The sequence below is a fragment of the Talaromyces marneffei genome, chromosome 6 (genome assembly GCF_009556855.1).
Source record: "Talaromyces marneffei chromosome 6, complete sequence".
In the NCBI taxonomy this organism is placed as follows: Eukaryota; Fungi; Ascomycota; class Eurotiomycetes; order Eurotiales; family Trichocomaceae; genus Talaromyces; species Talaromyces marneffei.
The window spans coordinates 466,286-485,404 of record NC_072353.1 but is presented as its reverse complement, the minus strand read 5'-3'; the positions used below and the strand labels follow the sequence as shown (position 1 = coordinate 485,404).

At 46.3% G+C, this 19,119-nt stretch overlaps 8 protein-coding genes across 8 annotated transcripts; 4 read left to right on the top strand and 4 right to left on the bottom strand.

The window, feature by feature from the left end:
• Positions 1–1,093: 1,093 nt before the first annotated feature.
• Positions 1,094–3,676, top strand: EYB26_007688 (uncharacterized protein; the record flags this gene model as incomplete). Its single annotated transcript, XM_054266949.1, has 5 exons — positions 1,094–1,623; positions 1,681–1,938; positions 1,991–2,728; positions 2,802–3,495; positions 3,551–3,676. The coding sequence occupies 5 exons, from the start codon at positions 1,094–1,096 to the stop codon at positions 3,674–3,676; spliced, it is 2,346 nt and encodes a 781-aa protein (XP_054122924.1).
• Positions 3,677–4,047: 371 nt separating this feature from the next.
• Positions 4,048–4,386, bottom strand: EYB26_007687 (uncharacterized protein; the record flags this gene model as incomplete). The annotated part of the gene is made up of 1 exon (XM_054266948.1): positions 4,048–4,386. The coding sequence occupies one exon, from the start codon at positions 4,384–4,386 to the stop codon at positions 4,048–4,050; it is 339 nt and encodes a 112-aa protein (XP_054122923.1).
• Positions 4,387–6,011: 1,625 nt separating this feature from the next.
• EYB26_007686 (uncharacterized protein) lies at positions 6,012–10,806 on the top strand (the record flags this gene model as incomplete). The annotated part of the gene is made up of 3 exons (XM_054266947.1): positions 6,012–7,101; positions 7,234–8,098; positions 8,154–10,806. 3 exons carry the CDS (start codon positions 6,012–6,014, stop codon positions 10,804–10,806), a joined length of 4,608 nt encoding a protein of 1,535 aa, XP_054122922.1.
• Positions 10,807–11,144: 338 nt separating this feature from the next.
• On the bottom strand, positions 11,145–12,528 carry EYB26_007685 (uncharacterized protein; the record flags this gene model as incomplete). Its single annotated transcript, XM_054266946.1, has 6 exons — positions 11,145–12,008; positions 12,058–12,090; positions 12,150–12,160; positions 12,214–12,260; positions 12,333–12,372; positions 12,429–12,528. The coding sequence occupies 6 exons, from the start codon at positions 12,526–12,528 to the stop codon at positions 11,145–11,147; spliced, it is 1,095 nt and encodes a 364-aa protein (XP_054122921.1).
• Positions 12,529–13,018: 490 nt separating this feature from the next.
• Positions 13,019–14,023, bottom strand: EYB26_007684 (uncharacterized protein; the record flags this gene model as incomplete). The annotated part of the gene is made up of 2 exons (XM_054266945.1): positions 13,019–13,969; positions 14,018–14,023. The coding sequence occupies 2 exons, from the start codon at positions 14,021–14,023 to the stop codon at positions 13,019–13,021; spliced, it is 957 nt and encodes a 318-aa protein (XP_054122920.1).
• Positions 14,024–14,743: 720 nt separating this feature from the next.
• EYB26_007683 (uncharacterized protein) lies at positions 14,744–15,135 on the top strand (the record flags this gene model as incomplete). The annotated part of the gene is made up of 2 exons (XM_054266944.1): positions 14,744–14,902; positions 14,959–15,135. The coding sequence occupies 2 exons, from the start codon at positions 14,744–14,746 to the stop codon at positions 15,133–15,135; spliced, it is 336 nt and encodes a 111-aa protein (XP_054122919.1).
• Positions 15,136–15,681: 546 nt separating this feature from the next.
• On the top strand, positions 15,682–16,531 carry EYB26_007682 (uncharacterized protein; the record flags this gene model as incomplete). Its single annotated transcript, XM_054266943.1, has 5 exons — positions 15,682–15,699; positions 15,805–15,823; positions 15,991–16,048; positions 16,104–16,400; positions 16,462–16,531. 5 exons carry the CDS (start codon positions 15,682–15,684, stop codon positions 16,529–16,531), a joined length of 462 nt encoding a protein of 153 aa, XP_054122918.1.
• Positions 16,532–16,837: 306 nt separating this feature from the next.
• EYB26_007681 (uncharacterized protein) lies at positions 16,838–18,531 on the bottom strand (the record flags this gene model as incomplete). Its single annotated transcript, XM_054266942.1, has 3 exons — positions 16,838–17,830; positions 17,888–18,190; positions 18,244–18,531. 3 exons carry the CDS (start codon positions 18,529–18,531, stop codon positions 16,838–16,840), a joined length of 1,584 nt encoding a protein of 527 aa, XP_054122917.1.
• Between the last annotated feature and the right edge of the window lie 588 nt (positions 18,532–19,119).

Sequence of the window (19,119 nt, the reverse complement as noted above, 5' to 3'; positions counted from 1 at the left end):
ATTAGCCTTGCTTACGGCGTTGGTTGGATTAATTGACATAGGTATGATATGATAGGTACGGTGTAGGTGTAGGGAATCCATTCCTGTTTCAGGTCGAGGGGGCTAGGCCCTGCTTCTGGCCATTGCATCGATACACACAGCCTTACCGAACGGGATAGCTACGTAGTTTGGACTATGCAGAATTCGGCACCGCCCTGTTGAAAGCGTATGCAGCAATACGTAGTACAGCAGCGTGCCTTTACTAGATCCGCCTAACGTGTGCCCATTGTCGAGTGTGCTCAGAGCCTCAGCCAAAGGAAAAAGACTTAAGGGCAGACTTCCCGCCACTCCAGACAGCCTTGCTGGATATCGGTGGGTATGGAAATGATCACTCGACTCCCAGCGCTACGTACTCCGTCCTACTCCGTATACCTATAAAACTTGAATGCCTAACCATCAATGCTTGTTTTATCGAATGTTGGGTGATAACTAGTGATACACATACATAGTAATACTCATCATGGCGCAGTCAGTGCATGGCGCTAAGGGTGAATTTACCCCCCCACATAGTGACATAGGGATTAGGGAGGCATTCTGTAGGCCAATGAGCTGCTGATAGTTAAACAGGCGATATTATTGACGATATCAATTTTGAGTTCAACCAGTAGAATGAAATCCCAACCTTGGAAGAATCAGACCGATGCTCTTATCGGAATGTGCCGCCTCCTCCCCCCCCCAAGGAACTGTTGAAAATCACCCTCATTCGCTGCCCAAAACGGTGTCCACCGGAACACAACTTACATTAATGTCCCTATTTGGTAGCATCATGTCTAAGGAAGATTGAATTCAAACGGAAACGGCGCATGGCTCGTCGTTCTTGAAATCTGGCGTCTTTGTAAAACGATGTAGGACCATGAAATCCGGCGCGCAAGACCCAACGGTCACACAACACGCGAATGTCCTACAATTTTTGGCTCCGATTCCGGAAAAGTCAGTATTTTAACCATATCAATTCTCTTCCCTCTTCTCTCTTGGCAGTATTTGCCGTATATTGCTCTTCGGACGTGGAAATGCATGATCAAACCACAAATTTCTGATATAAAGGGCGTGCAAAATGCGCAAGGAACGACAAGCAGGCAGTCTCGATACTGGTATCGAAACTTATCGAAGCATTGAATTCAACCTTATCGGCGACCAATTCAAAGAATATCGTGACCTAGATCACGCTGGAAAGCCTCTTCAAATCCCTAATTTTGGAGCTTCCATTGAAGGATATACTTCTGGCTTCAACTTGAATCTCCACGACTGTTGGAACCCGCTTCAGGGAAGTTCTGTATATCACGACTCAAAGACTCACGATTTCTTCGATAGATATTCTTCGAAAAGACCAGATCGCTCACATACATGGTCTGGGGAATACTCAGATCCGGGGTATGGAAGCCAGTTCGGTGGGGGCACGACCCCTTCAATGAGCGTTTCGAGTTTCTTGGACTCAAGGACCGAGATTTCAAGTATTCCCGACGACTCTTCATCATATATCAATGGAGTTGCAATACCAAGACAATCTAGAACGAAGTCCATGGACGATAATAAGCTGAGGTGCGACAAATGTCCTTGGGTAGGGAAGACTCCGTCTGAAAAAAGGTTTACCAAGTTCTATTTTGCATTCTTTGATGGCTTGTTTAACTTGATGTCTTCCAGGAAGCATGACGCACGGCATCGAAAAGCTCATAAATGCGAAGAGGACGGTTGTGAGTCAAGATTTGGCAACAAGAACGACCTTGAAAGACACAGAAAGTCAGTTCACAATAAATGTCCTGAATGTGGACCAAAGGAAACTTACAAGTGTTTTGGCCGGAATTGTGGGCATCCTGAGAAGGTGTGGCCGAGGCTGGATAACTTCAAGGCCCATCTTCGGCTTAAACATTACGAAGAAAATGAGACGGACTTGCTCTCCTGGTATATGCCCTCAACTTTTTATAGGAAAAGGATATGACTGACAGAGCGATAGGTCACGGAATTGGTATAAGGAGCGCAAGAAGGAAGAGGAAGGGAAGAAGAGGGAAGGCGGGATTCAAACGACAAGCTCGTGCACCGCTGACGTGAGCTCAAGGAAGGAACCACCAACAACTCCGACCATCACTCCATCAACTCTGATCAATACGTTGAGCTACAATCCAGGCGATTACTTTGGCACCGAGCTAGGAACCCTGACCCTTAATCCAATTGGGCATCCTCAGAACTCACGTGCAAACGCTTTTCCGGAAACCCTGCAGACTCTGAATGAACTCCCTTTCAGCCCACTGAAAGCAGATGGCTCGTCAGCCGATCAGGTGGATTTCAAACTGCCAAGCGTGCCTGATATTCTTGCAGAGGTCAATCCTCAGCGACGTGATGATTTGGTCTTCAGAATGGGTCCCGAAAGCACCCCTTCGAAAGGTGGTTTGCCAGGCGTAGAGTTGTTTCACCACGGAGTACCGTCTACAAAGGTGCTTGATCTAGCAGTCAAATTGCAAAACAGGATGAGGGGCTTTTCTCAGGAAGAAAGAGATATTATTTGTTTGAAACTAGAATCGATTTGGGAAGAAATGAGGACACCAGATACATCAAAATCCTGGGAGGATCCCCTTGGGAAAAGAGATGAGGAGATTGCAACAACCATGCATGAAATGTCGAAAGAAAGTCCCAAACAGGATGATTCTAAATGTCCATTCTGCTTTAAATCTTTCAATAGACCCTCTGCACTAAAGTACATCCGCCATTCGTCCACCAAACCCCACCCAATTAATATTATACGTTATAACTAACCTATTCGTGGGTAGAAAACATCGAAAACGACATGAAAAGCCTTATGGCTGCACATTTTCAGGCTGCTATGGCAGATTCGGCAGCAAAGCTGATTGGAAACGTCATGAGAGTATGCAGCATTGTCATACTCAATCCTTCCGGTGTTCCCTACCTCGTGACCCCCATCCCCAATGCGCGAAACTCTTTCTTCAACAAAAAGACTTCGTGGAACATTTGAGAACTGTCCATCATGCCGAGCCTGGGACAATAGACCATCAAATTACTAACGGCCGTATCGGGGCCAATGACGCCGAGTCAAAGTTCAGATACTGGTGTGGATTCTGTAAAGAGATCAAACCTGTGGAGAAAACAGGAGTAGATGCTCTCAACGAGCGTTTTGATCACATTGATTTACATTTTCGAAGGAATGAAAATATCAAGACATGGATTCCAGCTAAGGGCCACACAGAAAAGGGGGCTCAAAAGAAAAGGGATAAGAATCGGAAGAAAGAGAGTAAAAGGACAGCTACGTCCCGCTTGGAAGAGAACCCGGAGTCTCTATATGATAATGGCCACGACGGTGGGGAGCCCAGTACATACGAAGAGTGTCCGTCGAGTGCAGACGAGACTTATACTGAGGCCAAGCCACATTCTGACAGCCATGGTGAAAGGAGCAAAGCTCGCAAATTGGATCATGTGGAAAAACACGAAGATTCGGTATTTTATTGTGTGAGTGCAAATACACTTGTTTTTGTCTGTCCAACATGTCGCTGATTGAAATTAGTGCTCCTGCGGAGACGGACCTCGACCGATCATGGCTATGCACTGTGTATGTGGACATCCATTCTGCGAATTCTGTAACAAGGAGACTTCCAATATCATGGATCCAATACCTCCTTTCAACTCATAGCCAATGACTCTGGTTAAACATGCAGTCATATAAAAGTGAGAATCTCACAATGTGTGAGAGGACACATTCAATGAGCGAGAAATGCATTAGATAGCTGTATATACAGGCCCTATCACATAGTGGGAGAGATTAAGAGCTATCTGGGGATGTGGAAGTCCACTTGGCAACAACTTGTTTCTAGGCTAAAAGTTTGCCTAGGCAAGATGCGCTTTCCGGCGATATCAAATGATTCTCAAACATAGCAGTTACCATGATTCATAGAAGCAAACCCTAGATTCTCCAAAGGATACTATGATCCCATCATCAATCTCGCGAAAAGAGCAAAAACAGTCGATACAGCCACAGTTCCAACAGCATAGAATATAGTCAGCTTATACATTTCCTTGAGTAGACCCTGCAGCCTGAATCAAAAACCCAGCAATCAAAGCACCCAAAAGGACACCCAGAGTCCATCCAGTAACATACATCCCAATCCCAACCGCTGCTTGACCTGGTCCCAAGAATCGATCAATAGCCGTGGGCATAGTGATATAGAACGCACCATTCGCAAAGCCATTCAATGCACCAAACAGAAGGAGTAGTGTCAATGTCGATGAAATCGGCCAGATGGCAAATGTGGTGATTATGTTTAGCACTATTGCGGCCAGCAGCATGCTTGTAGAACCAGCCTTGTCGCTTGCAATATCTGACGCAACATACCCAAGTGCCATGCAGGCATTGAAATAGGCAGCAAACCCAACTGCAGTCGAGCCGCTCAGACCTATAGATGAGGCAATATAGGACAGGAGAGAAGCCGTCACATAAAGCGGGAATAAACCAATACCACTCGCTAGAAAAAAGCTGGGATAAGGCAGACGTTTGAAAGCCGACAAATCAATTGAGGGTTCAGGGTAATTCGATCCTGGCTCCTTGATGAGTAACGCCGCGATACACCTGTCGCCAATGACATGGATCCCATGATGTAGAATGTCCAGCGGATGCCTACTCTTTTGATAAGTAACCCCAATAGCGCCGCCGAGTTTGACTAGGCCATTTGCTGTGCCCAACCTACTACTGAATGATTGCACTGACAGGCTATTTCACAGCACATAATTGACCCTCCAAGACCATACAAGATCTCAGATATGAATATTCCTGCAAGCCTATTCACTGCAAGGCCACCAACGATATTACTAGCCCAAACAGCAACGTCCCAATCATACGCGAAACCCGCATCCCAACTAGTGTCAAGGCAACAGCCAACGCAAGACCGAGTGAACCAACAAATGATAAAGTGTTAGCTGATATGTTCTGGGGTGTGGTTTGTGATAGGTTGCTTTGGTATGTATACGCCCCATGATCTGGCCCAGGCGTTGACCAAGAAGGCTTGGATGACGCAGGCAAAGACTACGATCTAGCCGGAGCCACCGTCTTGGATTGCTTCAAATGGAGAGAGAGGAGAGGAAAAAGCATCATCTTCTGGTTGGCTGTTGGCTTCATTCATGGTTGGTTCTGGAATAGCCTGGAGGGCGATGTTTCACTGACGGCTGTGTCCATCTTGTCAAATGTCGCTGTAATATAAGGCTGGCTACTCTGGAAGATTTCACTTGAATCCGCCATCTTTCATCAAAATCCAGTCCGAAAAGCCTTTCTCTGCTTTTCTGGGCAATGGGTTCTGAACATTCAAGGCATGATGCAACCCTCGCATCTAGTACTGAAGAATAGGAGATTTCTGAAAGCATGCTCGGGCAACATAGCAAAATAAATGGCGGAAATATAAAGGTAGGGATAAGGGCCTAGTAACATCACTGTCTTCTTGGGGTATTCAAGAAAATGCAACTAACGTAAGGTAGAACGAGGAGTGATAGCGGCGAGGACGGAAATCACGATTTTAAATATGAAGCTATTCAAGAAATGACTTTCATCACCACTGTCCAGGATTGGTAGGTTTGGCGGTCCGATATCTTGTTAACAGGTAACTATAACATTGGCATATTAAGATCCAGTAAATAAAAGAATCGGAGTCCACTTTCTTTTCTTTTTTTTAAATGTACATGAGTAGTTAAGTACCGAAATGGATGTGGGTCAGCCGTGCACGGGTTCTTTCGATATCATGGTCAGCTTACGATTAGTTCCTCTGAGGTCAACATCAATCACAAATCTGGCGATACATTCTGTCCTGCATCAAATTTCGAGGAATCTGGGGTAGAAGAGAAAATGCAACAACTGGCCCTTATCAAATAAATATCAGACTGTTCTTCTATTCAACACATGGTATATGAATCTCGAATCAAAACAGTTGGTGAGTGGGTATCATATGGAGTGTCTCTATCTATAAGCGGCGGAGCGTGAAACGATGGCTACGAAGACTCTGACTCATGGTGATTACACCGTGGGATGGGTATGTGCTCTACCGAAAGAGCAAACTGCGGCCCTGGCTATGCTAGATGAAAAGCATGCGGACCTCCCGAAACAACAAAATGACCCTAATGTGTACACTCTCGGAAGCGTTGGCAAACACAATGTCGTGATTGCTTGCTTACCCATGGGCATGATTGGCAACAACAAGGCAGCGAATGTAGCAGCTCATATGGTCTCTAGTTTTCCATCAATAAAATTTGGCCTGATGGTCGGCATTGGCGGCGGTGTCCCACCTAATGTCAGGCTTGGTGATGTCGTGGTGAGCAAACCAGTGAGTGAGTACAGTGGGGTGGTGCAATGGGATTTCGGCAAGGCAGAACAAAGAGGCACTTTCCAACGAACGGGGGCGTTGAATAACCCTCCATCGGCCCTGCTGGCAGCTCTCACTAAGTTGGAGTCGAAACACGATATGGAAGGATCTGAAATTCCCCAGCATCTGGAGGATCTAAAGATGAAGTGGCCGAAGCTGATACCGAAGTACATAAAGTCTGATTCCCTTGAGGACGTTTTGTTTGCAGCAGATCATACCCATAGACGCCAGTCCATATGGCAGGCTGTCTTTTCAATCCTATGGGGGACGATTCTTGCTCTTTTCAAGCACCTGTTAGGGTCTGCATTTGCACCGAGTTCTCCCGAACACTCGAATGGAGGAACTCCTTACGATATGGAAGAGGGGGATGATGACTGCCGATTCTGTAATAAGTCCAAGGTTATCAAAAGAAGACCCAGAAATATGCGTCTGCATTACGGTCTGATCGCTTCCGGAAATCAAGTTATCAAAGACGCAATTCGCCGAGATGGGATCAATAAGATGCTCGGAGGTAATGTCCTCTGCTTCGAAATGGAGGCTGCTGGACTGATGCATGACTTCCCGTGTCTTGTCATTCGAGGTATCTGTGACTACGCAGACTCGCACAAGAACAAGAAATGGCAGGAGCATGCTGCAGCTGTTGCTGCGGCTTTTGCCAAGGAGTTTCTCTCGATGGTGCCCGCACAGGAGGTGGATATGATGCCTACAATCAAAAGTAATACTCCCTTGTATTGATCCTCTGAAACTCTCAGTGTCGCCGAGGTGCACAAATGGTGCTATTCAAATAGTACAGCGTGACGAGACACCATTTTGTTTCTAAACTACTAACAAGCTCTGCTTCCTGTAGGTCTCCACGAAGGCATCGAAAAAATATCCAGAAACGTCGACGACATTAAGCAGCGACAGATAATCCAAGAGGAGAACAGCGAACAGCAGCAAAGAAGTCAAGTTCATCAAGCCATCCTTGACTGGCTTACCTCAACCGACTACTCTTCTCAGCAGAGCGACTTCGTAGGGAGAAGACAGGAAGGAACTGGAAACTGGCTATTGGCGTCGAACAAATTCCACACGTGGGTAAACCACCCCAAGCAAATTCTATTCTGTCCGGGAATCCCAGGAGCTGGAAAGACTATCGCCACCTCTATTGTGGTCCACCACTTACAGAGAAAGTTTCGAAACGATACTAGTGTAGGAATTGCATACCTATACTGCAATTTTCGCCAGCATCAAAAGCAAAATCCTAAAGATCTTATCTTGAGTCTACTGAAGCAAATTATCCGGGGAATGCCTTCTGTACCTAAATACGTGGAACAACTCTACCTAGAACACAGTCGCAAAGGGACACGCCCAACCTTTGAGGAGATAACAGATGTATTTTTCTCTGTGGTCGCTGGCTTTTCATGGACTTTTATAATCATCGACGCTCTAGATGAATGTAACATCTCTGATGGAGCCCGCTCCAAGTTCATGTCAACAATATTTGACCTTCATGATCGCACCCGTGCAAACGTCTTTGCGACATCGCGATTCATCCCTGATATTGAGAAGGAATTCAAGAAAAGGGAGGCCGATTGGCTGGAGATTCGTGCCAGTGACGAAGATATGCGAAGATACCTAGATGGCCACAAGTCACAATTACGTTCGTTTATCTTGGAGGACCCTGAGCTCGAAGAGAAAGTCAAGGCTACAATTGTCAAAGCAGCGGACGGAATGTAAGTGTCGCATTACGCCACTTTGTAGTTCTTGGGATGGCTAATATCCCAGTAGGTTTCTTCTTGCAAAGCTTCATTTAGATTCCCTTGAAGACAAAATCAACCTTACACAAGTCGAGCAAGCCTTAGAAAAGCTTCCAAGGGGTTCGGATGCATACGATCAAGCTTACGAGGAGGCCATGGAGAGGGTGCAAGGTCAGAAAAGGGGTTTCCGGGATCTTGCTATGCAGGTTCTTTCGTGGATAATTTGCACTAAAAGACCTCTGACCAAGCTAGAGCTACAATATGCTTTAGCAACTACAGAGAATGCTTCATCAATCGATCAAGGTAACATTACAGATATTGAACTGATTATCTCTGTATGCGCTGGCTTAATCACGGTTGATGAAGAAAGTGGCATTATTCGCTTAATCCACTATACGACGCAAGAATTCTTTGAGCGGATGCAAAAGCCTTACTTCCCCAATATGCAGGAACAGATTGCGCGAACCTGCATAACATATTTATTATTTGATGAATTCAGCTCTGGTTTCTGCGAGACCATTGATGAATTTGAAGCACGAACATATCAGAGTCCACTCTACACTTATGCCGCATATTATTGGGGCGATCATACCAAAGGAACTTCATTAGAGGAGGGATCCTTGATTCTGAGTTTTCTTGAAAGTAATACCAGAGTAGCCGCTGCTAGTCAAGTGATATTCACTGTGGAACGGTTTCTATACGGCACGGAGTATGGCCAGAGACTTCCGAAGGGAACTATCGGCTTACACCTTGCAGCACATTTTGGATTGAGCAGGGTTGCTCTTACTTTACTCAAAAGGGATTCTTGCCTAAACGTTCAAAATAATTATGGTTGGACACCGCTTTGGATAGCAGCTAGGGCTGGGCAAGACGCTGTGGTCAAACTTCTCCTTGCAGAAAACAACATTGACTGTGATACCGGAGATGCAGCGAGTAATCATTCACCGCTTCGAATGGCAGCAGCAAATGGTCATGCAAGCGTTGTTGAGTTGTTTCTTGAAAAGGGTATTGCCAACCCTAAGTCGACGGGCAATCGTATGTGGGAAACTACAGTTACAGGTGCACTTACAGGAGCAGTCATAAACGGACATGTAGATGTCGTGAAGCTGCTGCTGACTAAGAAATGTATTCAAGTTGACTTGAAGAATGAAAGGATCCAAGGTTCTTTGTGGTTGGCGGCAAGAAACGGCCATACAGCAGTGGTGGAGCTGCTACTTGGGCTTGATGGTGTTGTTTTGAACGTCCAGAGTAAATACTTTTATCGTCAAACACCGTTATCTGTTGCCGCTTCAAAAGGGCATATAGATGTGGTGGATTTATTGATCACGAGCGGTCGTACTAACTTGAACTTGAAGGACGACAAGGGTCGGACACCGCTGTTTTTGGCCTCAAGAAACGGCCATGAGTCAGTTGTTAAACTTCTTTTGACATTGAATGGCATTGACCGAGATGCGACTGACATCTCTGCCCGAACACCACTCTCTGCAGCTGCGGCAAGAGGACATTTCACGGTTGTTCAGTCATTACTCGGGTCTGGGGCTAACCCTACTTTGAAAGATAACTACGGTTGGACGCCATTTCTATGGGCTTCGGCCATCGGCCAGCGAAACGTCATGCATTTGTTACAAGAGATGGATGATGTGCGTGATAAACGCGAACAAGATGAAGACCATGACGAGGAACTCCCGACAATAGAAGCCAATTTGGAACCTGAAAGCAACCAAAATGACTCGCTTTTTGAAGATTACTATATCGCATGGATTTGCACACGCCTGGACGAAATGGCTGCCGCTAGGGGAATGATGGACACGATACATGTTGATCTAACAAAACATCCCCAGGATGAATATGTCTACTTCCTAGGATGTATTTCCAGTCATAACATAGTGGTTGCATGCCCGGAATTCCCTCCACGAGATGATGCATCACTCATGACAATTGGAAGTCGGATACTACGTACATTCACCTCAGTACGGGCGGCCTTACTAGTAGGCATCAGTGAGGGTGTGCCTACCAAGGAACCTGACATTCGTCTGGGTGACGTTGTTGTTGGCGCAGGCTCTTCAGGCGGACTTGTTCGGCATGATCCAACGATTATGGAACTCCCAGCCATCACAATACGCCCCCCTGTAGCGTTTTTGACGGCTATTTCTGCCCTTGAATCACATCATATGCCCAAAGAAAGCTTGGTGACAGAGTTCATTCCAGAGATGATAGCGAAGCATCCTTCTATGTCAGCAAATTTTGCCAGCTGTTCCAAGCCCCCAGATTTGCTTTTTGACGCGGATTATGGCCATGTTGGCCGTATGGGCAACTGTGACAATTGTGATACCACGCAGCTCATTTCTCGACCTCCTCGAATTGAAAGTCACCCTTTTATTCATTATGGAAAGATTTTTGCCATTCCCTGGGATGGGTTTCTATATGGGCTACCACAGCTGGGATTAATGCGCTTCGGTACTCTTTGCTCCGAAACCCATGCTTTTGGCTGGAGCGAGGACTTCCCAGCGCTGTTTATTCGGGGCATATGGAGCTATGGTGATGGCCATGCTAATAGAAATTGGCAGGGGTATGCTGCAGCTACGGCGGCGGCATATGCAAAGGAGCTACTTAGAATTGTTCCTCTTGAAGATATACTAGGAATGCAGGCAGTCACGATGGCTACAAGAAGTCCCGAATCATGAAAGAAATTCGGGATGTAAACGACCCAGGTACGCGCAGCCAAACCACCAGCCAGCACGGACAAGTTGACTTCTACTTTTGAGAGCCGTGATGATTAGAGAAAGAGGAAATGCTGTTTGTGCAAGTGATGGAGACCAAGTACAGTGTATTGGAGCGAGATCATCCCAATATTGTAGCCAGCCGAGACAGTTATAATTAGCCCCTGCCAAACCCAGGACGGTGCTTGAGATTCGAACAAGCACCTGGTTAAAGAAGATTTCTAATCAGCGAAGCAGGTCTGAGATATATACTCATCAATTCATCAGTTTATTCTATCGACATGAGACTGGAAATTTTATTTCTACAATTTCGCCTCCGGCTCCCCAATCAGATCCAAAAACGCCTCATGAACCTGATCCGTCAAATCACTAGCCTGCAAACTTCTGCCCTTGGTTTCAAAAGCTCGTCTCGAGCAATCCCTCGTAATCGCACTTCCAGCATACGCCGCCAGAAGAAGGGTTGTAGTTGGCGACATTTTCGTACCCTTATTCTCAATTTCGGCCTGCACTTCATCCTTGCTCTGTGCGGTAGACTTGGAAGACTTCTCACCAGTGTCCCATAATCCATTGTGGTATGCTGCGCGCCAAGCCATTAATGTTCCAAGAGAACCTGTAAGGGTATCACCCTGCCCACCGCTACGCTTCAACCCTCCTCTTAAATCGGATATGATACTCGTGACACCATTAGAAATCACATCCTTGGCCCCCTTCTGAATAATCGTAACTCCCCCCAACGCCTGCGAAAGCTTCTCACATGCCTCCGACGCCTTACTCAACTCCTTCTCATCATCCTGATCCTTAGTAGTTGACACCTGCACACCAAGCGCCTTCGCCAAGCGACCAAACTCAACAACATTGGGAGTCAGAATACATTCCTTGTACCCTTTTACAAGATCTGGCTTTTCGATTACAAGCATTAATCCGTCTGCATCAAGGACAAAGGGTACAGATTTGTTGCGTGCTTCTTTCATGATTTCTATCACGACTTTTTGGGTTACGCCATCTCGGCCTAGGCCGGGGCCGATGACGAGCACGTGGAGGCGTGGAAGCATGTCGAGGATGGGGCTGGCGAGGGATGCTGGGTCTTCGGATGGGGATTCTGAGACTGATGCTGTGCTAGGGAGGATGGGGTGGACCATTAGGTTTGGGGAATATGCTTTTATGACCTTGACAATGTCAGGCATGGAACACAAAGATGTTTGGGAAGATATGTACCGGTGCAGCCGATCTTTCACATATGACGTGACTCTAGTGAGACGATAATCAAATCAGATCCAATTCATCAAAGTGGCTTTTAAAGAACTCACGAGATCACAACCTATATAATCCATCAGCATCAAGTACGTACAGCATCAGGGAGAAGAGACATACCTAATCGCGCGGAAGCCATTGCTGAAAAATACGGCGCTCCCGTATAACTGCCACACAATCAATACCCTCTCCTATATATACATAAGAATCTGAATATAGAGGGAAGCCGTCGAACATACTCGGCACTACCACCAATGACTGCAACTCGACCCAATTGACCTTAACCTAGTATTAGCACATAACTCTCTTCATCATGCCTTGAAGATTATACATACCTTTGTGAAATTTCTCCAACATCGGAGGCACCATTGTCCTCACCCGCGCAAGCAGGGTTGTGGATGGTGTGGTGATGTGTATGGGCTTTACGGGCTCCATTTTGCTGTTTCAAATCAATCGCTTGTGCTGTGTTTCCAATTCTTCAAAAGACTCTCCAATGGTGCCTATACTTGCTAAAGGATATGTTATTTGGTCTTCGAAGGTATATTGAGGTTTACATAGTGAGTGAGTCGAGTTCGTTCTGATATCGAGATGGTGGGGCTATTGACAACGATGTGATGTCACTAGTTAGCATCAGGCTCTTTGCATCTCTTACCACTGCCCCATCTACTGTGCTATGCAGTATTAGAAAATGGATAATAGTAAATATGTATCAATATTATATGATCGCCAATTCTTGACTAACTGAATACTATTATATAATAAGCCTCCTCTAACTAACCACACCCGCTAAAATGCAATAATGACATGAAAAAAGATAGGTATCTGATGCAGTATGTCCTTTGCCGACGCCATGAACCATAGAAAAGGATCAATAAGTTTATAAAACAAGTAAAAGGGATCACGTATGACCATGTGTATCACAACCTCAACGCTTCGCTCTTGCCAACGCCGCCAATTTCTGCTTCCTCTCCATCTTCGCCCTCTTGGCTTCCGCTTCCATCCGTATATCCTCTTCGTCTTCTCTCTGGGCAGCACGAAGCGCCGCATATTCCTCTCTCTCCATGTCTCCATATCCAGCCTCCATGTCTGAGGATGCATCGGAGTAGTAATCATCGTAATCATCGTAGAAATCGCCTTCATCTTCTTCGTCTGTACCTAGGTATTCATCACGACGAGGAGCCCGACGCCGAGCAGCATTCTTGTGTTTTGCAGGCAAGTTCGCCGTTCCCTTGTATGATGGTTGAGCTGAACGGGATGTTCCTTTATAGGTATTCTCTTCAGGTTCTCGCTTCTTAGCAGAGACATCGATACCAGGCTTTCCTTCAATTTTCTTTCCTGTATTTGGTGCTGGACTAACACCAGGTTGTTTCCCTGAGCGCGCTGCTTCTTTTCCTTTGGCTTTCGCCTCCATGCGTCTCTTCATCTCTGATTTGCTGATCTTTTCCTTTGGCAAAGCCGCCTGATGCTTCAATACGCCGACCTTAGGCGCCTCCTTTTGAACGGCTTTGGCTTTGGCCATCAGATCTGCGAATGATCCTTTTGGAGGCGGCTTCGCGGGTGCTGCCGGTGGGGTAGGCTTTTTTGCAACTACCGGCCGGACAGGCAATGGCGCTTTAGGTCGTGCCTTCACATCATTGCCGTTTGCCGTGGATGATGGCTTTTCAGGGCGTCGAATTGGTTCCTCTGCTTTCCGTTTGATTCCCGCTGAAGGATTGCTGCTGGTAGGTCGATTAGATGTAGGTGCTGAAGGCGTGGACTTTCTAGGTTCAGATTTGGTGACCGTAGCGGAAAGGGCGGAAGTGCTCGGTCGCGGGGTTGTTGGTGGGAGGGAAGCTGGAGTTCCCGTCTCGATAGACGAGAGAACCGAGCTGAGGAACTATCGGTTGTCAGATATGAATTAAAACGGATGAATGGAAGTACATACACTCATGATGATGATGATGATGATGATGATGGGCTGCAGCTGTGGATTTCTCAGCCGATCTGAAAGAATTCGAGAGTTGTGTCTATGTGATATGACTAGTCGTTTGTTGTCTTTGTTCAGCGCCACCAGATACCAAGAGCGAACTTCATGATGTCTTGTTGATCTTAGAAGTGTGGTTGAAAAGACCCACTAAGGGGCGCAGATATGAAAAGTAGGCTCAGCAGTTGAGATTTGGACAATCTCAACATGTGCGAAGAGTTCTACGTTGTTGCGAGAGTCGCAGTTTTGGTTGGAAAGTGGGAAAGACCACCAGGAGGCACAAAGTCTTGTTGATAAAGCGCCAGGTGACCTTTCTAGAACGTTGGTCACGTGGCATGGCTAGAAGCAAGCAGCCAAGTTAGGCAGGCGGTAAGTGTTGGTCAAGCCACACTTGCCAGACTCGCTTACGGATAGTCACCAGCCACAGAGCACTGGGTTTGCCGCACTTTTTCTTTTGTGGGCAGACACAGACCTCTTCCATCTTGATCTTCTATCACGATCAATTCACCCACCACCTCGAACTTGACGTTTCAGTCTCCGCCCAACTTGCGGTTAAATCGATTGACTCTCCTGTTCGTTTCTAAACGCATCAACTTGTACGTTCTTATTACCTACCTGCTGTCATCTATGATTCGAACGCACCATCTTGCTGACATCAAACTTTTTTCTTGACAGAAACACATCAAAATGAAGCACTTAGCGGCCTACCTCCTCCTCGGCCTTGCCGGCAACGCCTCCCCTTCTGCCAAGGACATCACCGCCGTCCTTGAGTCTGTCGGTATCGATGCCGATGAGGAGCGTCTCGAGAAGCTCATCTCCGAGCTCGAGGGCAAGGACATCTCAGAGGTTAGTCTTTGTCAATTTGGGACAGACGTTTGAATAATTCGCTGACAACGGTGTAGTTGATTGCTGAGGGTTCTACCAAGCTCGCCTCCGTCCCCAGCGGTGGTGCTGGTGGTGCTCCTGCTGCTGGTGGTGCCGCCGCCGGTGGTGCCGCTGCTGCCGAGGAGAAGGCCGAAGAGAAGGAGGAGGAGAAGGAAGAGTCCGACGAGGACATGGGATTCGGTCTTTTCGACTAAACGCAATATCCTCAAAAAGTCGAACAATCCAAAAACAAAAAGGGAAGGAGAAGGCACTCTGGAAAGTAGGGTCTGGGGTTATGGACGACTTCAAGTGTTTATGGCGGAGTTTATGCTTTTCCTACAAGTTACATCTACCGTGATGCAGTTACGATTACATGTATGTCTTGAGCGCTAGGTCTCAAATCCTGAATCCAGATGTCGCAAAATCCATCTTATTCTGTAATTCACATGATTACCAATAAAAGACATTAAATGTCACTTAAAATTGACCAATAAATCGATAAGCAACAGCTGAAATGCTCGCAGTATGGAATCTATGGATAGAGTAAAATGGCCCAAAACGGCTAGCGTAGGGCTAGGGCTCATAACCTAAAGCGGTCGCTTAGGCGAATATCCACCCTTCAAACTCGAGCAGAGAACAGCCAACCGCCCCGTCCCGCCGCCCTTCAAGATCCTTTAGCGACCACGACAACATTTTTCCCCCTGGCTTTTCGATATTGTGAACGTCGAAGAGCTACCTGAGGAAAATCCATAATCGACAAGATGGCTGACCAGGAATACGTAAGTTTTAACCAACGTCTTTGATGGAGGATAGTTGCGGTCTTTTCGATGTTGAAGTGAAAGGTTGTCAGAATGTCGCATTGCTAACAACGATTTTCTCTACAGAACGCCGAGGAGGCTGCCGGTACGTTATACAATACTTTCCAGAATTCCTTTGATATTATCGAGATCCACGACTTTTTGGACGATGCATGGAGCCAATGGGTCGATAAACGAGATGGAGGAAACAACACGATGAATTGCACAGAGTTCAATGGAAGAGGGGAAATCGCTGACGAACGTTCAATACAGAGTTGAAGAAGAAGAGACAGTTCCGCAAGTTTTCTTACCGCGGTATCGAGCTCGAGCAGTACGTACACACCAGCATTCTGTGACGCGCCGGGAACAAAGTTGACAGGATATAGACTCCTCGACCTCTCCTCCGAGGAACTCCGTGATGTCGTTCACGCCCGTGCCCGCCGTCGTTTCAACCGTGGCTTGAAGCGCAAGCCTATGGGTCTCATCAAGAAGCTCCGCAAGGCCAAGCAGGAGGCCAAGCCCAACGAGAAGCCCGACCTCGTCAAGACACATCTCCGTGACATGATTGTTGTGCCTGAGATGATCGGATCCGTTATCGGTATCTACTCCGGCAAGGAATTCAACCAGGTTGAAATTAAGCCTGAGATGGTTGGACACTACCTTGGAGAATTCTCCATCTCATAGTACGTTTTCCTTGGACTGGAAAGAAACATAAGGAAATCAAGGCTGATTAATGATGAATAGCAAACCCGTCAAGCACGGTAGACCCGGTATTGGTGCTACCCACTCCTCCCGTTTCATTCCCCTCAAGTAAACGTATCGCTACGTCTACTTTCCTCACCAACAAAAAAACAAAATACCAGAGAAAATTCACGCTATGCTATTATCGACCTTGGTTTTCATTTGTTCTGGAACCGGGAATGGAATGCGGGTTGAGTGGTTTGGCTTTTCTTTTTAATTTATTCCATGTCAAATACTGCGTGAATGAATGGGCTTGATTGATGCATGAGATATGATATTGTCTATGAAATAAGCTAAGACGTGAAACATTGTAGTTGTAAAGGGAACTAACTATATTTACACTTGATAAAGTATTATCTATCTTATATCTAAAGGATTACTACATATTCCTCTTCTCCTGTGTCAAAGTCGCCTGAACAACTTCCTCCATCTTCTTCGCATGCGCCTCAACTTCCCTCTCCCTCTTTGCCCCAGTCGTCCCCACCTCCTTGAGCTCTTCAGTTAACCATTTCAAAATCCTCTCCGCATCGGCCTTCGCAGTCGGATTCGTCCACACAGCTTCCTCCATTTTCTTCCTGGTCGTCTCACTAGCTTTCCCATTGACATCGCCATACAGCATCCAATTCAGTACCATCCACGCATAGAGATGAGGCGAAATCTTGTGGATATTAAACATCGCATCCGTGTCTTCAGGGCCCTGATACTTGGCCTCTTGCCGCATGATTTCGTTGGCATACAAAAGATGATAAACGAATTCAAGTGCATGTTCACGACGCATCGGATGATTCTCGTCCGGATACTGCGCCGGGTCAGTTCGTAAATGTCGAATCGCAGCGTCCACCGCAGACATTTTGTACAATTCATCCATGGCCTTGCTAGCCATGATTTCCGACCTGATCGCTGCAAGTGGTTGTTGTTGCGCATTCACCACGTCCCAACCTGCTTTTTCCTCCAGTGTGCGGATCATACTACTCAATTTCCAGGCTGCGTCGAATCCGCTAGCGATGTTTGATACAAGCACTTCGTCGATTTGTGAGTTGGTGGTGAGTTCCTGCTCAGAGCGTTTTTTGACCTCTTCCGGGTCTGTGGTTGCTATCTCATTCAAACATCTAGGGCATTGGCAGTCGAATTTATAGCGTTCTTTGAGCTCGTGGCGGCGTGTCCCGACGGAGTATGTAGTGTCGATATAAGGGATGAAGATTTGCTCGCCTTTGGCGATTGGTTTCGTGGCCCTGATGTAGCATTTACCCTTGTCAAAGGAGTAACTGGCATTCGGGTTGCAGCTGTGATTGAAACGAGCAGCCGCCGGATGGAGGTATACGCCTCGTCTTTTGCCAAATGCGCTTGTCAAAGTAAACGAATTCGCACTCAACTATACTCATCAGCTTCGGTACAGAAACCTGTATACAATAGCGGAGATTAGACCCACCTTTCCAAATAATTGTTCAACGTAATCTTCGTCCAGATATTCGATGTCGCCATATTTCAGTACAGCCTCGGCCATCAAAAAATGATCATTGGCTTCTTCGTTTTCATCATCGTCATATATTTCCTTGGGGTAGCTGAGGTCCAAGAATTCCTCGTGAATATATGGAGAAACTTTGTCCTTGTCTTGACTCAATATTACCCTCAGAATAGCTCTGACGGGGAGTGGCAAGATTCTGGGGTATAACTTTGAATAAATGGCGCATTCCACTGAATGCCCAGCTTTCCAGTCTTTTCTTTGACAGTTCTATTACTTTATCAGCTGACGACTCACTTCCACCTTGAGAGAGGATGAAGTACCTTGTCACAATAATAAACAACCTTACATCGTACGCAAGCCTTTACCAACCCGGGCCTTCTACTATCGATACTCGCAGCTTTACTCGTGTCAAAGCAGCCAGAACATATGTTTTTTAATTGCTTCTCCTCTACGAGCGCAACCATGGGCGTATCAATGACTAGAACGTCCGCGCCCTTTTTGATGTTGGCTGTTGCGAATACGCCGAGTCCGATGGAGACGCCATTTTGTTGAGCGGGACGAACTTCAGTGAGTGCTGAGTTGGCTGCTGACGGTTCTGAGGGCGCCATTTAAATTCTCTAGAAGGTTTCCAGCACATAGAACGAGTATTCAATAATCAAAGCTCGATGATCGAGAAAGAGAAAGAAGAGTCGTTGTCTGGATTCGATTTTTTGCTTTATCGATAAACGAGCTAGTGACGCGTAAATTGATTGGCAGAAGCGTCTACGCCGTACTACAGTACCAGTATACGATGAATACGATTGTTCATCACTTCATACTTGATCATTCAATCTTCTATATCTCTATTTTTATTCCGCCGGAATTGATTTGTATTGGTTTGCATATAGCTAAGCTCTGTCCGTCTCGTTATATGTCCTCTAGCAGTCTTCATGAACTCCAAGTAAGTAAGCAACAAGAGATATGCAGATAGATCGAAGAATTTCTCACAGACGAACATCGCTATGACATACTCACTGTACTAGAATATCTTGCCAGATTTGATACGTTCAATCGACATGACATCAATACCGAAATCTGACTCTCTGCACATAAACCCTAACTTACCCAAATGGGACTTGCGCAACTTTCGGCTCAACCCCCTAGCCAAGAACCACTATAATTCCGTTGCAATTCGAGCTCAATTGATTTTATTGGAA